At 52.2% G+C, this 16,720-nt stretch overlaps 1 protein-coding gene across 1 annotated transcript in view; it reads left to right on the top strand.

Moving 5' to 3' along the window:
• The first annotated feature begins 888 nt into the window (after positions 1-888).
• Abcg1 (ATP binding cassette subfamily G member 1) overlaps positions 889-16,720 on the top strand; it is a 55,558-nt gene continuing 39,726 nt past the window's right edge. The window contains exons 1-2 of the mRNA XM_041634836.1: positions 889-1,049; positions 7,331-7,574. Of these exons, the coding sequence (XP_041490770.1) occupies positions 1,008-1,049; positions 7,331-7,574 (286 nt within the window). The 5' untranslated portion in view covers positions 889-1,007. The remainder of the gene's footprint in view (positions 1,050-7,330; positions 7,575-16,720) is intronic.

Raw genomic sequence — 16,720 nt, forward strand, 5'->3', positions numbered from 1 at the left:
CCTTCTTGGTACCAGATAAGGACATCAGCCCCTGGGGCGTGGAAGCCTACTCTTCCCCCAAACTTAGGACACTTTCCTTTCTGTGATTCTAGGGAATACCTTGGTCAAGATCAAGGGTTTGATAGCCTGATACCCATTTGCCTGCCCCCTTCTAATAGAGCAGGAAGTGTCCTGGCACACCCAAATGCTGGAGCAGGTGGCTCTACTGTGCTGGGGGTTACAGAATATTGCTTCAGCAATTGGGATGCCACCATGGGCATCGGGAAACTGCCCACTTAGGAATAATAGGAAGCTTCAGTAGATTCTGGGTACAAGAACGTGGCTATGTAAGACACGGGAAAGACCCCTGTGGCTTATTTGGAGATGGAGTGGTGCTGATGGAGGCCTAGGTGCTACCTGTATGAATACCCATGCAGCTTGGTAGGGGTCACCCGACCCTGGAGCTGTGGGGTGGGCCCTGCAACAGTTTTCTCCCTTTCTTTTGTTCCCTGGGGCATCCACCTGAAGACAGACACATGGCAAAGGCAAAAGAAAAGAGCCACTTGCCTTCTTCTCCATTCTTTTGCTCCTCAAGCTACCCCAGGAGGTTTCCTAAACAAGGACCCCTGATTTGTGTGGCACCCCCACTGACTCGCCTAGAGTTGCGCTGGCCCAGCCCTTGTTGCGGGGTCTCTGTATTGGGGTTGCCAGGATCAGGTGGTAAGACCCAGGTAGAGGCCTAGCCGACAGCTCCCAGTCCAAGGCATCCTCCAGCCTCTCTGCAACAGGAGCAAAACAAGAGCACGCGCACCTGTCGGCGTCCCGCCCCTTCCGCGCCGGCCAATCGTGAACCGGGGCGGGGCCAGGGCGCAGTCGGAACCCGCGCCGAGCACCGTCGTGGAGCTGGAGCAAGCGCAGCCTCGTTCCTGCAACCTCTTCCCCGCCGCCCGCAGCCTCCACCCCGCCGCCGCCACCACCACCACCACCACCACCACCACCACCGCTGCTACCGCCGCCGCCCCCGGGGCATGGCCTGTCTGATGGCCGCTTTTTCGGTCGGCACCGCCATGGTGAGTCGCACATCCTTTGCACTCGCGGCTGGGGTTTAGGGAAACAGGAAACACAAAACCCCCCGCACACTGGTCTTCACACCAACCGCCTAGGAGCGCGTCCTCTGGGCGCTGACCCGGGCGCCCTGGAGAGGTGCCCTGCTCCGCTCGCCTCCGCCCCGGCCACCTGGAGCATCAGGGTGCTTCTGCACTGGCTTAGGGCGCCAGGAAGGTGGAGGAACCCGGAGTGGGGCGCGGGGCAGCTAGCAGCCTCACAAGTGGACAGATGGCCTTGACTTGTCTGCCTCTGGGTGAGGGGCTCGGGGCGTTGGGGCGCACAGGGAAGGGATGCCGACCTAGCCCGAGGGTAGGGAGAGTCGGATCTCCCTGGGGAGTTCTGAGGGGCAGGCAGGCGACGGGGACTTCTTGCGCCACCCTCCGGAGCACTGGGCATAGTGGGGGACAAAAAGAGGAGCTGTGCCCCACGAAACAGACCCTCTTCTCCTGCGCTCCCCAGGGACAGCTACTTTCAGAGGAAGCGGCAGAGTCCTAGGGGAAACAGAGGAGGGCGATCCCTGCAGGGGTGAGGACAGGGTGTGGGCATTTACTCCCCCATTCCCACCCCCCCTCCAGGTACCAGTCCTAGGGCAAAAACCGGGTGCTACTGAATTAATTGCTAGACAAGCTCTGTTCCCAGAGGTGGGGAAGCGTCTCCTCTTTCACGGTCCCTCAGTGCACCCGGAAAAAAAGCGAACATAACAATAAAAACCACAGCCCACCACCAGTCTGGTCTCACACTTGGCCCTACCGGCTCCGCCTAACACGCGGACGTTGCGGATAATATCCTCTTAAGCTGATTTCAGACTGTGTGGAGTACAAACAGCTAGCCCTCCGTATTCCCACCCGGATCATCCCTTTCTGTGCTTCCCAGCTCTGTTACTAGCTTGCCTGCGCCTTCCCATACGCTGGAAACCCACATCGCACAGTCCCTCCCCTTTACTTCATTTTTAGCATCCTGTATTTGAAGTCAGCAAGGCTCAGTAGGATTTGACCGACAGTTACCTCTTGCCTTGAGCTCTAGAGGGAAAAAAAAAGCACCAGGCTTTGTGCGCATGCTCTGCTCTGACAACTGCATCCGATGATTCCAAACAGGTTACTGTAGAATTCTCCTCGAGCCCAGCCCGCCGACTCATTATGTAATGATTTTGTGTAAACCGACAGAGTGGAGCGAAGATGCTCTGGAGTGGTGGTTAGCAGGGGGTCGGGTGAGGCAGGGAGGAAGACCCCCCAAGCTGATTCCCAACCTTGAGGTGTGTGCTCTGGTTCTGACACACGTCAGAATCAATGAGAACAGGAATCGCTTCTCCTCAAGATACTCTCTTTTATCTAGTGGCTGTCTTGGGTAACACTGAAAAATTGCCCCTTGAGCGTTTATCTATCAATGTGGGGATTCTGCTGGCAATGGAAAGTTAAGCTAATTGATGATCGTTGCAAATAGAGGAAGTTTGGTGGCTTCCCTCTGCCTGGGACATGCCGTCATTTAGAACTGGCTTGAACTTGTGGATAAATGAGCCAGAATGCCGAAGGATACAGGTTTTTATGCTGATTTATAACGTTATGGTTTGATACAGCCTGGACCTCTGCTGTAAGGTTACAGATATCATAATGGCTGGGCTTATTTTTTTTTTAATTCCCCAAGAAATCTATTGATATATTTGAAAAGAATCTTCTTCCTGGAAACCTGGCACTTTGGTTTTAATTTTAAGATATCCATCTGCCTGTGGTCATACCTCTCTGGATCCATCGATCTTGCCTAATCTTGGACACCAGACAGGACCAGCCTGGTGGGACCTGGCTGGGAGTAAGAGGTGGCAATGACTAGGAATACCAGGTGCTACTGGCACAAGTCAAAGACCAGGCTATTTTTTTTTATTGTTCTATCTCAGTTATAACAAGACTTCAAGATTTGCTTTTAGTCTCCTCTGCCCTGAGGTCCTGCCATGCTGGCTGAGCGAGCTACAAGTCTGGAGAGAGCCCTGAAGGGCGGCCAGAGCTCCAGGAGTACTAGGGTCCTGAGGTTGCAGGGCCACAAAAGGTGGGCGTGTGTCTCCAAGAGATGTAAGACTGCAGCTTTGTGACCCTGTGAGTGGTCACTCAAGTGTAACCTGCCCTTTAAGCTTAGCTTGGGTTGTGACATTTGGACACTTTTCCTGTGGGGAATTGCTTTGATTATGGGTTAGCGTAGTTTCTTCTGATGTGCCCAGGATGTCCTGAAGTGCCATCTAGGTGAGCGTCGTAGTTGGCAGCAAGGGAGCACAGAGAGAAGAGAAGCCACCCCTGCCCCAGGGTGCTGAGAGAAGTTCCTGTCTCTGGATGCCTCCCAGTGAAGGGGTCTCCCAGTGGGTGTGGCTTGCTGGCTGCATGTGACCTCCTTCCCACTACTCTGGTGTCCCCAGATGCCTAGCATCCACGCAGCCCTCACTCTCCATACCCTACCCCCGTGCCGAGGGAAGCGTTCTCTTGTGCAGCCCCCAGCAACAGTCCAGACAGAGTCCCCTCTGCACAGAATCCCCAGGAATGGACTTCCTGCCTTCACCATCTGTTCTGTCAGCAAAACACATTCCACAAGAAGAGGGCACAGTGTCCAGACGGGAAGGCAGGGGAACAGACCAGCCAATGGAGAGCGCAGGAGGGAATAGGTGTTTGCTTTATTTTTAATGAGCTCAGGAGGCTGAGGCAGAGCTCGCAGTAACCTACATTGCTAGCTAGCCGCTCTCTTCGGAGGCTGTGTTTCCAGAGAGCTGGTCTATTTTGGAGTGACAGGCCACTGCCTCATCACATCAGTTTTTATGATTTTATTAATTGGGTGAGGCCACTGGACACCAGTGGAGGAAGGGTGGGGCCAGTGTCCTTGCTGAAGGGGGATGGGGCAGGGAGAGGCTGCCTGAGTTCCTGTTTGCTGTGCCGGTTACTCTAAAGGACAGTTTGGCCAGCACCCATGCTGTATAGAGTGAGCAGTGCTCAAATGGCTGGGTGAGAGAAGACAAGGATCCGAACCCCTTCTGACTGAGAGGTTCTGAGCTAGATGGCTCACCTTGCTGCTTTCCTGCCCCCCCCCTTTCAAACTGGAGTTGCCCCTACCCGCCCCATGCTGTGCAAATGCTAAGAGCACAGGCTACAGGCTGGAGTGGTCTGAACACACTGAATCTTAGCCACTGCTGTTTACAGCCACTTGCCTAGCAAGTACAGGCACGTGGTCTCGTTCTTGAGCACTTCACATCCTAAGTAGCTGACTCTGGCTTCTTCCTCCCTCGCTACCACTGCCGATTAAGTACCCCCCATCCCTAGCTCTGCAGGTGATTGCTTTAGCCTTCTGAGCCTGGCACGCCAGGTCAGAGAGAGACCCCACTGATCTTCATAATTTCTTTCTAGAGTTTGTCTCTCTCATTTCGTCTATGCCAAGTACCCTACTTCCTGCCTTCTCCCACACTGCACCCCATAACTCACATTCCAGATATAGGTCTACCTCTCCGTGGTCCATGCTCCCTGTTCACAGAGGCCCCCTGAAGGGATCATGGTACACACAACCCAGCCCCCACAACCCAGCCCCCATCTCATCTCACTGATCTCAGCCTGGACTATTTCTGCAGACATTGTTCTGGGCTCCCACGCCAGGGTCTGGTCTGCATCTAATGTGCCTCCATGGCCTTTACTTAATCTTGTTGTGATGGCTGCTTTCTTCCCTAGACTCAGTCTTGAACTTGAGCTTGTGAGGGCCTGAGTCCGTGTCTGTGTCTGGCTAGTCACAGACACTGTCGGTGTTCAGTCTGTCAAGGGAATGGACGTGTGCATTTAGAGTCCGGGGAGAAGGCCGGGATGTTGGCCTGATGCTTGTCTGATATCTGCCACAGCCCGTGGGTGGGGTGATGGCTGTGAGCCCCCCCCCCCTTGTTCCTGCGGCTTTCAACAGGAAAGGAAGCAACAATCCCTTCTTGGCTTCCTTGGGGTTGGACACCTATGATGGGGGTCTGTGGAGAGGGAGAAGGAGGGATTACCCACAGCAGCTGGAACCTAAAGGTAGAGTTCGTGAGCCATGATCGAGAAGGGCTATCCCCCTCTCTCAGGGTTGGAGCCAAGCTTGTGGTACTTCCTCTTCATGACAAGGTAGGGTGGGAGGGACCTGGCCTCGGCTGACTGCCTTGTTGGTGCTCCATAGGACACCCTAGCCCTGAAGCCAGCACCTGGTGCTTCCCAGGCTCCTCCATAGCCCTTGTGGTTATAAACCTGCCATGGCAGTGGATGGGTCTCGGGAAGGTCCCTGTGCCTGCTGGTAGGTTCTGAGTTGCATGGGTGCATTCTTGCAGGACCACAGAGCTATAACAGAGTGACCTATCTCTACAAGAGCCCTGTCAGGGAAGGCACCTGATGAATATCCACAGAGGCTGTCTGGGAGGCTCTCCACTGGTCTCTGTGGGTCTCAGCACAGCCATGGTTCTGGGCACATATGAACTCGCTTTTATTGGTACTGAAAGGAGCATCCATGCTCCATACCTGCTGCCCCGAGCTAGATTTCAAGGATTCCCTCCAGCCTTGGTTTTCATTCACCCGGTAGGCATGTCAGTGAGAATTAGGAGATGCTCATGAAGGTGAGTGCATGTTTGTGGTTCTCATAGCTTTTTCTGAAGTGCAATCTCCTTTTTCCATCACCAACAGCTCCTGAATCCCTGGGTCTACCTCTCTCATACCCCATTTGTATTAAATATACAACCCCCGAAGCTTACCACTAGACTCTGAACCCCCAAATGCCATGATAGTAAACCCAGCTCTTCTATGACTTAATTGCACGTTTTTTGTGGGTGGAGGGGTTGAATTGCTGGGCTTGTAGAGATTTTTGTTGTTGGGTCATTTGCTTTTCCTTAAGGTAGGGTCTTGTGTAGCCAGGCTGGCTTCAAACTCACCACACGGCAGAGAATTAGTTTGAACTTCCAGCCCTCTTTCTTCCACTTCCCAAATGCTAGAGTTAAAGGGTGCTCTGGAGAAACCTAGGGGTTTGTGCACGCTAGGCAAGCATATCCAGCCAACTGAGTCACCTCCCCATCCCTTTGTGAGACTTTCTGCAGATAATCCACTATAGCTCTATTTTTTTTTAAGAAATAGTAGTAAATAATAAGCAATCTTAGAGAAATAGCTAGTAAACTAACAGAAGAAGAATGGCATGTCTGTCCTCTCTAGAACAGAGGACACCAGCAGTGCCTCACCAGTCCTGGGGTAGTCGGTAGCTTTGGTGACCAGAAGAGGTGAGGGGTGGGCTTCCCACTCCCACCCCTATTGGTTATCAGCAGCTGGCTGAGTCTGCAGAAGGCTCGTACTTTTGGACGTTCCCCCTAGCTTCAGGAGACAGCTAGAATCACTTTAGAACAACTTGTCCCCTCAGGACTCTGCTGCTGCGTTTGGAGGTTCCTGAAGCATATTGATCAGGCCAGGGCGGCCAAGCCATTAGAAAAGCAAACCCCTTGCTTTGCATAAATACTCCTGGGTCTTGGCCTACCTGCTATATGCATTTGGTGCCTTGCAAAAGGCTTTAAAAGCTAAAGTTTTGGGCTCTGCATATAATAGAGAGTTGCAGCACTTGTCTGTAGCCCTACTCAGCTAGCTGCACGGTGCCTTGGTAATATAGGAAGCACCTCACTGTGTTTTAAGTCATCTGTGCCTCAGTTTCTCTGCCTCCGGCCCTCCAATAGTATTAGGAAGATACAGTGGAGTGAAATTACAAGGGATCTAGAAAGTGTGACAGTAAAATGCGGCCAGCCCCCACACACCAGGACTTTAGTAATGCTGCCCTAGCCACGTCAGGAGATGACACAGGAACATGTGACAACAGCTTGCTCTAAATATTTAAGCCGGTGTCAGTTGTACCTTCTTCAGAGCCTCGTGTGTCTTCACTGAGGTTTTTGAGTAGACCAGAAAGAAGCGACTTTCCATGGTAACTCCTTCCCTTCTTCCTAGAGGAAAATGAGTTACTTTGGGAAGTTTTATGATCAGATTTTGTGATCCTGAAGGAAGACTGTAGGTGTGTTTAGCCTCTTATCTTCGGTGTCCTTTTTACTAGAAGCAAGAGTGATGGTTAGCTGGGACAATTCCTGCAGGTGGCCTCTCTCTCCTCTGGGGACAAAGGTACTCTCCAAGTTTAAAAAGTATCCCTATGGATAATCGATGACCCTGAGCCCAGCGGCAGGTCTCTTGATGCTCTTTCTCCCCAGAGAGCACATAACGCATCTTACCACATCCGCTTTGCTTCCTAGAATGCCAGCAGCTACTCTGCAGCGATGACGGAGCCCAAGTCCGTGTGCGTGTCGGTGGACGAGGTCGTGTCCAGCAACGTGGACGATGTCGAGACAGATCTGCTAAACGGTCATCTGAAGAAAGTGGACAACAACTTCACAGAGGCCCAGCGCTTCTCCTCCTTGCCTCGGAGGGCGGCTGTCAACATCGAATTCAAGGACCTTTCCTACTCCGTTCCCGAGGGACCCTGGTGGAGGAAGAAAGGTAGGGAAGGAAGTCATTGACTTGGTGCTGGTGCTTGGGGAGAGCCTGTGAAGGAAGCCACAGCGTGTTTGGGGAGAGTCTCGGGCTGCAGTTGGAAGGCTGAGATATGTTCTTGATGCAGCCCTGCCTTGGCCAGTTTCCTTTCACTGATGCACAGCCCACTTCTCTCTTGTGAAATCTAACACAAGTTATATTAGACAGTCTCAAAGTCACAGTGGCTCTAAACTTTGATGATGTTGGTACAGATTGAGTGTCCCTTGTTGGAATGCTGCTGGTTGCATATATATTTTGGATTTAGACAATATGTACATATCCATAATGAGGTACCTTGGGGACAGGAGTCAAATGTGAACATGACAGTCATCTGTTTCTTGGACAATTTAGGGATATATACACCCGAAGGTAATTTTATGCATTTTTCTCACGCGATCTATATTTTGGTTGTGAGTTGTCACACTCAGTCATATGGAAATTTCCACTGGTAGTGCTCAGAGGAGTGAGTTCCAGTACCTTGGATTTCCAGTATTGGGGCCTGGATAAAGAACTGCACAGGGCTCACCCAGCAGCAGCTTTACTTGTTGCTAGCGTGGGTTTGTGCTCTGAGGGGCCTCCCTAAAGGATGCTCAGCTTATGCCCGTCTTTCAGGGTGGAATTGCTCTCCAGCCATTCAGAGAAAGTGTATGTTGCCTCCCAACACTCAGTTGTTCAAGAGCATTCCATGGTCTGGCATGGCCTTCCTGGGAGGATTCTTCAGTGTGTGGTGCTGGTGAACTGTGTCCATTAATGGGAAAATGGAGCCTCGGAGGCCTCTGGAGCACCATATGGTGAGGGACCCTGTCTATGCTGAAGGAGCTTGGGTGCACACGCCTTTTTTGGCTCGTTCTTGGCTCCTAGTCTAGCCGTCTGTTTGTAGGGGGTAGCCATGGAACAGACCAGGCATTCCCTGCCAGCCACTGAATCACCTTGTACAAATCAGAAGTCAGAAAGGAACTTCGGACATCCAGAGTACATCAGGTGCCACTGGAAGACCAGTTTGGGGAGGGAGGGGTTGAAGGGAGGAACTCTTAAATATTGGCACAACCTTGCTTTTTAAGAGGGCTAAGTTGGAGCCTTTTCATGGTTTTCATCTTCTCCTCTTTCTTTTCTTCCCTTGGTTTTGTTTTTCTACCTCTTGAAGCTAAGCCTGTGAGATCATTTGCAGGGGCAATCTGGTCTCGGTGGTAAACAAAATTTTGGAAACTTGAGAAGTCAATGCCCAGGACCTCTGAGCTCCTTGGTTATGAACGATTATGTCTGGGTTTGCACAACCAGGGAACAGGCCCTGTCCCCTCTCGAGGGCTGATTGTAGGGCATGTTACCTGACACCCACATTCCCAGATGTTGGCCTGTTTTGTTAAGAAGGAAACTGCACCGGGCTCGGCCATAAGCCCATTCTGTGGAGCCTACTGGAATGACAAGGGAGGGATATACAGATTTTACAGAAAAATGTACGAAGTGGGCCTCGTTGGTTAATGCAGGTAAATCGTGGCAGACCTGTGAGACACACAGCGAGCTCTGTGAGTGGCCTTGGAGATGCTGTGGTGGGGGTTGGAAACCCATGCTGTAGGTGAAGGCAGTTTGCCATGGGGCGGTTCGGATGTGTGAAGCCTTGGGCGTGCATCACTTTTCAAAGTACCTGGCAGAAAGAACTTAAGGAAGAAGGGGTCTGTGTGGGCGCACAGGTCCAGGGGATAGCCCACCATAGCAGAAGTCAGGACGGCAGGAGAATGAGGCAGCTGGTCAGTTGTGCCCACAGTTAGGAAGCAGAGAGAGATGAGGGCTTGTGCTCACTCTCTTTCTCCTTTTCATGAAGTCCAGGACCCCAGCCCATGGAACAGTGCCTCCCACATTTAGAGTGGGTCTCCACACTTCCATTAACACAGTCTAGGTAATCAGTCACAGAAGTGCCCCGACACTTGTTGCGATGGTAGTTCTAAATCCTAGCAAGCCGGCATTTGATGAACCATCGCAGCGTCTTGAGTTGAAACCCAGCACAGAAATCTTGACCCAGGAGGGGCAGCTCCCCCCGTGCTGTTTCCACCTCACGTCCTCTGATGGTGAACAGGTCACATTCACCTTCAGAGTCAGCCAGCAAGAGTGCATCCTCAGTGCCTTCATGGACATTCAGTCAGGTGGCCACTTGCCCTGTAGTAACCTCTGTGGGTTCAGGCATGGGAGGAGTCTGAACGCGAGCCCTGTGGGACTTGCCCATGAGTCAGAGGGGATGACAGACACGCTCCGTCTGGTGTGTCCCTGTTGTTGGTTGCTCAACCAGCGAGGTGTGGCTTGCTGACCTCTTCCATAGCTCCCCTTTTCCTCCCCTGCAGTGGCATCACTGAGGGGCCCTCCCCACCGTGTGCCTTGTCCTTCCCTACAGCTCAGAATCTATATGCCTTGGCATGTCAGCATGAAGCTGAAATGGAAAAGAAGACCCCATCTTCTTCTCATTGAGTACGGGGGCAGCTAAGGCAGAGAGTGGTTAAGGGGCTTGGCCCTGACTCCTGATCTAGAGAGAAGTGGTCCGGAGACCACGGTGGTGATTGCGAACTCTGTGAAGCCCAACATGGTGGCCAGGCCTTGCCTTGTTCTGAGCCATCTGGGTCTTCTTCCTGCAGCCAGCAGGGAAATGGGGCTCTTCCTGGAGGCTGGGGGTCCCTGGGAAATAGTCTGGTAGAGCTGCAGGCAGGAAAGCCGGTCATTTGTTCTGTCAGCTGTGAATGACGAGAGCTGCAGGCCCCTGTAACCTCTCCAGTGTGCTCTTCAGAGCTGTATCCTGGTGATTCTGGATCAAGGGGTTTAATAGCCTCGGAACCGCCACTGTAGCAGGCAGTCAATAAAGTGTGCATTTTACCCAGGACGAGGCAGCAGGCTGGCTGACATGCTCCACATACCTCTGGATTCCTTACCCGTTTGCCACATGACCCCCTCCCCCCACCTCTGCTCCTGAATGCCCACGGATTCTGCTCCCCCCATGTGGGCCCTTTGCTGCTTTGCCCCTCCAATAGCTAGCAACCCTCACAGGTTCCAGCAGTAACTGGAGCTGTGAGGTCATTTCCTGGCCGCTCTTTCCATTTCGCCTTCTCCATCATAGTGATTTTGGATCTGCCATCCACTCTGTGTGGCTCCAAGGTGACCTTCAGAGTAGAAGGCACTTCTCCTTGCTGCCACCTGATTAGCTTTGCTGTCTGTATATCAAGTGGATTGGTTGCTGGCTTCTGGGATTCACCGTGATGTGCCGGGCTGACTGTGACTCTGGGGCTGGCTGCCACAGCGCTGCTGGAGGGACGACTCCTGAGTTGTGTGAATGAGGAACCCTGAGAGCATCTGGCCCATCAGATGGATAGATCGGTGCAGGTGACAGGAGTCCAGGAGCAGGGGCTGTTTGTCCAAAGGCAGAGTCAGAGAGGGGACCCAGCTGCTCTCTTCCCTTATCCGGAGAGATGCTGGACCCCTCTGTAGACCCCCACCGGAACCACTTTCTTCCACGATTTCTCCCAGAATGTGGGGCCTTCTGAAGACAGTAACACTGTAAGCACATTGTCATCTCAAAGAAAGCAGGCAGAGTGAGAAGAATGTCAAATTCATGCTGCTGGGAGGAAGGGGATTTGGAAAGGGACAGATGGTATCCGGGGCTTTTGCGGAGGGCACTCTGGCTCACATCTGGGAAGCTTGACAAACCGCTAAGCCCTGACACTGCTTAGGCAAACATGTATTTTCAATTGTACTTAGGTTTTCATCTTGTGATTAATGATGTCTTTGGAGGAAAAACTAGATCATGTAATAGATTCCTGGTAGGGAACATAATTGTGAAAGGAGCCAGTCTCGGGGGGACGCCCCACACCCCAAGGAGCACCTCACCGGCTTCTGATCTGCTAATTACTCTCCCTCAAGGAACCCACTCACGTAGTGTGAGCTGATGGGACAAATGACTCGGAACAATCTCGCCTTTGGTACCGTCACACTAGCTGTTGTGATTGGGGACTGATGGGAGAGGTCTAGCCCTCGGGCCAGAACGACACCGGAAGACAGCCTGGGCCCAGGATCCCCCTGGCAAAACTGAGTGGATGAGAGGGATGGAGGCTCATGCCACCCACACGGTGGTCTCTATTTCTTTAGGATGGATTGGCTAATGTCGAGTGCTCTGTAGACTGTCCCCTCTGCCACCCTAGCACATCTGGGCAGTTTCCTGTGTAGCTGGCTGCATGAGGTAACTTCTTAAGCTTGCTTGGCCCATGAGGCCATTTCAGGAGGGGTTCTGACCCCTCTACCCATCTCAAGGTCATGGCAGTAGGAAGGACCAACTTAAAACCATGCCTGTGGAATTTCAAACTAAGATTGGCTGCCTGTAAGGAACCTCATGCGCATCACGCCTGACGGGGGATTCACCCTGAACAACTCCAGGACGGATGGAGTTGTGAGTGACTGCCGTGGTTCCTATCTCATGGTCCTGGTGGATGTGTCATTGATAAGGCTATCTGGAGGGTTTTGCAATTCCATCCTCTGGTGAGATGTTCCTGTCCCGTGGCCATGCCAGTGAAGGAGCTAATGGCAGGGAGCATGCTCTCCCCAGCAAGTGACATGGCTCTTAGGAATTAAATACACCTACAAAGTTCACCTGGTGGCGTTTAGGTTGGGAACAAACACAATCACACCTGGGCCTTCAGTACATTTTCTTTACTGTCCCTCAGCCAGGCCAGGCTATGTCGCCACAATCCATAGACAGAGTAGAGCACGCACCACAGTCTATGCTGTGACTGAGTCCCCCAGTGTCAGCCCTACCCCCCCAAAACAGGAAGGAGTGAAGCAGTCTGGGCAGCTCCAAGCCGATCATCTGTCTTGGTTTGCTTCTGGGTTATGAAAAGCCTTTAAACACCCTTCTCAGATTAAGGTTTGCTTTCTCCTCATTTCCATCACACTTCCTAAGGCTTGTCATTACAGGCTGGCTAAAATGAGTGGAATGTACCATTAATAAACCCCTTTCAGGAATTCCATTAGGGAGCTTGGATTTCTACCAAGTCACGAATGGGCATAGGAAGGGAACCCGCCCCAGCAAGGGAAGGTTCCAAAGAGCCCCAAGATAGCGATGGGTTGCTCAGGTTTCAAGGGGGATTCACGGTCCCCTAGCATGGATGAACTCTTTTGGGTCTCAAGGCCTGTCTTATGCTAGGCTTTCTTTTGGCTTCCAAAGGAAATTGCTTTAAGACACTGTCTGCATTATTTAGGGTCATAGCTAACCCTGTCCGGCAGTGGATAGCCCCAACCTGCTTGTAGAGACTCTGTTGTGGTGTTAGTGTTTCTGAGAGTTTACCAATGGCCATCTGTTGCCTTGGTGAACCCAGAAGCCAGTTCTTAGCTCTTCAGTATTTGGTGACTCCTGGGGACAGATGGGCAGGCCATCTGTTCAGGGTTCTGAGAGCAGCACCCTTGGTTATAAGGCGTTAACACAATGGGCGACTCTCAGGACAGACTCAAGGGCAGTGGTTGCTGGGAGCCGTCGACTTGCTAGCTTTTCGTCTCAGCATCCAGGCTCTTGTGCCTCCTGTCTTCTGCCTGGCACACCTTTTCCCTTCTGTCCCCCCACATGAGAAGCTAGCTCTCTCCAGCCGAGAACTGGGGTGAGAGGTGTGTGCATCCAAAGCATTGTGTGGCCAGGGCTGACACCTCTGGGCATGGGTCAGGCACCCTGATGACATTGGTCCTGAGTTCTTAGTTTCCTGAGCACTCTGTTTGGGCAATTTCTTTATTTGGGCATATGACCTCATTGTCACTTTCCCAAGAATGTCCCCGTTCTGGAGCCATCTGGCCTCTGCAGGGTGGCTTTGCAGGCCTGTGCGCCGCTGCTCCATGGACGCTGGTGTCACTACTTCATTTTCCAAGGACATTCTTGCCGTGCTCGCCCTGCGCCCTGCTTGCACTTAGCACCTCAGTGTGGGCTTGTATCCAGAAATGTCCACCTTCTGAGACGGAAAGTCCTTTTAAACCGAAGCCGGGTCTCCTGGTTCAAGAAATAACCACAGCTGACAGCTTGCTGAACATAAAACCGTTTCTTTTGTTTGTAAACTGGCAGGGAAACAATGTTTAGTAACCGTACACCTGCTCTCTTTGAGTTCAGTTCTTACACCAACAGATTCGTTTATTTAAGGAAAAGAGGTAACCACGTGGGTCAGATTAAATACGGTCCAGGCTACGCCACACGAGCGAGGTGATGGTCACAAGGCACGTCCCTCAGGAGACAGTGCTAAGAAAAACCCCTACTGTGTGCGAAAGAAAATGCATCTTCAAATTACATGTATCCGATGCTGGTGCTTTGCCCCTGTGAGGAAAATGTGTCAAAGGCCTTTCCAGAGACGAGAACGGCCGATGTGCCCCGCTGGTTCCGTCCCACATGATCCAGAGCCAATGGTTTCACTTCCCTCTGTGCCAGCTGTGTTGTTAGCTACCTCTGTGCAGTGGGGCAAATGGCATTCAGTGTCAACAGTAAGATATGCTAGAAAGACTATCGAGGCTATGATTATATCCAGTCAAGACCTATATTTAGAATCTAGATCGTGGAGCCAGCAGGCGTCTTGGGCCTGCCCTAGTCTGAACTCCCATGTATAGGGGCAAGCCGTCTGCACCATCCCTGCCCACAAGTCAGCCTGTTCGTTCACTTCAATCACCAGGAACTGAGACTCCTGGACAGCAATGGACGTGCTCGCCCAAGGCTCCTTCTCAGAACATGCTTGTGCACTAACGTCAGCCTGAGCTCGTGTGTTGGCCCAGGTCCTGCTTCTAGAACTCTGCGGAACAACTCATCTTGGTCTTGAAATGGGCTTACAAACTGGACAGTGTAAGAAACAGACCGGGGACAAGACAGTCACCAAGTGCACCAGGGTGGGCAACCTTGACAGAAGACATGAGGAACATGTGGCCGGTGGAGGGAGAAACAAGGTCCCAGTTTTGCTTCGCAATTACACAGCGTGGTGACACCTGTGGGTAACAGGGCAGAGAGGAGCTCTCCTCCCAGAAGGTTCTTGCTCTCTGTAACCGATAAGGGTGGTGCTCAGTGGAGATGCAGCATGAGTCACCTGCTCTCTGTCTGTCACTAGTGGCTGTGCCCCGAAGTGCCTGGGCCAGGCATCCAAGCACGAATTGTGGGGTGTCTCAGTCTTGCGCTTCTTCTCCCACTTTTGAGGGAGTCGTGCTTAGGTTGCAATTAAAAATAGCTGTTGTTTATTTTCTGTGTGCTTTCCCACATTGTCTCATTACCTCAGAGCTTAGCTCTCTGCCTCAAAGTGTTCCGGGAGGCCCAGACTCACATAGGATGACCTGTGTCGTGTCCTTGTTCAAGAGATAAACACTGTCAGGTGTCCCCACGAAGGCCTCTTTGCCTGTGTCAGTGGAGGTCCTGGAGGGGTGGGGGAGTCTTTTAGGTTTGGACAGGTGGCAGCTTTGGCATCTGCCCAGAGTCTAGAACACTGACCGTCAGTGCCTGCTGGACCCATTGGATCTCTGTTTGATCTCCAAGATGAGAGAGGAAGAGAGAGAGAGAGCAAGAAAGAGTGCGAGAGAGAATAAATATGAATATGAATGAGCGAATAGTTCATTCCAGCCAACTGTTATCTTCATGGCCCAGTATTGGAGGCACCAGCCAAGTGACAGCCCTATCACGGGTTTTATTGCTTAGAACACCCCTCCCTTCCTTCTGTGGTCCTGTGTGCTTCCTACAGGCGGCCAGGACACACTGGCTACATTGCCCACATGTAACCCTGGCTGCAGGCTCAGTGGAGGTTGCCTGCAGAATCTTTGAGTTCTTAGGAAACTGAATTCTCAATGACTGGAAAGAGACACAGCAAGGCGCTGCTTCCTCCAGTGGGCAGGTGCAGGCGGGGCAGGTGTGAGCTGCTGCGCAGGCGCGGTGCGGTGGTTCGTGCCTGCCCGCCACCGACACCAGCGTTGGGGTTACTATCGGTCAATGCTCGCTAGTAACCTCTAGCTGGAAGCAGCGAGGAGCTGCGGGATTGGCTATCGGCCGCAGCACTGTTGCTAAGAGGATGATGTTGCGGCTCTAGGGGGCTCAAGTGGTCCTGATGCTAGACCTTTCTGCAGAGTACAAAGCCTCTGGTCGCACGCTCCACTCCAGGTCCAATAGGCACCCGGAACTGAGAACTCTCACAACAGGAAGGCGCTGAAGCAGATGAAGCAGGACATATTACTGGATGAATATTTTGACACACATAGGGTTGTTTCCTGTTTAAGCTTAATTGGGGGATGTGGCTGGGTGGGAAAAACACAGCAGATACCAGAACAGAATGCTTGGGGCTTTTTTTTTTTTTTTTGCATGCTGGCTATGCCCTTCAAGTTTAATCAGACTTCCAGGTATAAGTGGAGGCTGAGGGTGGGGAGGGGGGCTTCTAAACTACTGTTTAAAGTCAAAGAGAGCTCACAGCTCCAGGTCACACCTTTTTCCGAGAGACACTGCTGGCCTGTGACTCCTTGGAAATGGTCTTATTTGCTTCAAGTTCAGAGCAGGGGAAGGCATAAGAAGCATACCTCTTCTCTATGACCAGGTCTGGAAAAGAACCAGGGTGGGTTCCCAAGCCTTGGAATTTCCCTTTGAGACTGGTTTGTGGCTCTGCTAAGCCAGCTGGAATCCGGAGGGCTTCCCTGGCCCAGCTGAGTCACTTCCATCCTGGGCATGGCAGGGAACAAACAATAGCTGAACTCCAGGGCTGCACTTTGTAGTGTCTGAAGCTGTGTCTGTGAACCCACAGATGTGAGGAAAGCACGGATCCTCTCATTCGGATAACTGGAGGCCCAGGACATGGGTGGAACAGGAGGGGCCATGTCACGCCCTCCCTGGGGACCAGGGTGTTCTTGAGACACCAGCCTGCTGGCTCCTTTGGGTTTAATTTAGGCACCTTGTGAAGTACCAAGCACTATCATACCTATGGCCGGCTCAACCTTTGGGGCTCGTGCCCAAATGCTAGGGGACCCCTTGGGACTGGTGACTTCTCTGGGTTGTGTTTTCCCGGCTTGCTTCTCTACCTCGTTTTGTGGTTGTAGAGTTAACCTTTTGCAAATGAGACAATGGCTCCTAAGTGTCAATTCTCTGAACTGACGGCAGG

Source organism: Microtus oregoni, unplaced genomic scaffold (genome assembly GCF_018167655.1).
Source record: "Microtus oregoni isolate MIOR12 unplaced genomic scaffold, Mior012 000046F_ref0000063, whole genome shotgun sequence".
Lineage (NCBI taxonomy): Eukaryota > Metazoa > Chordata > Mammalia > Rodentia > Cricetidae > Microtus > Microtus oregoni.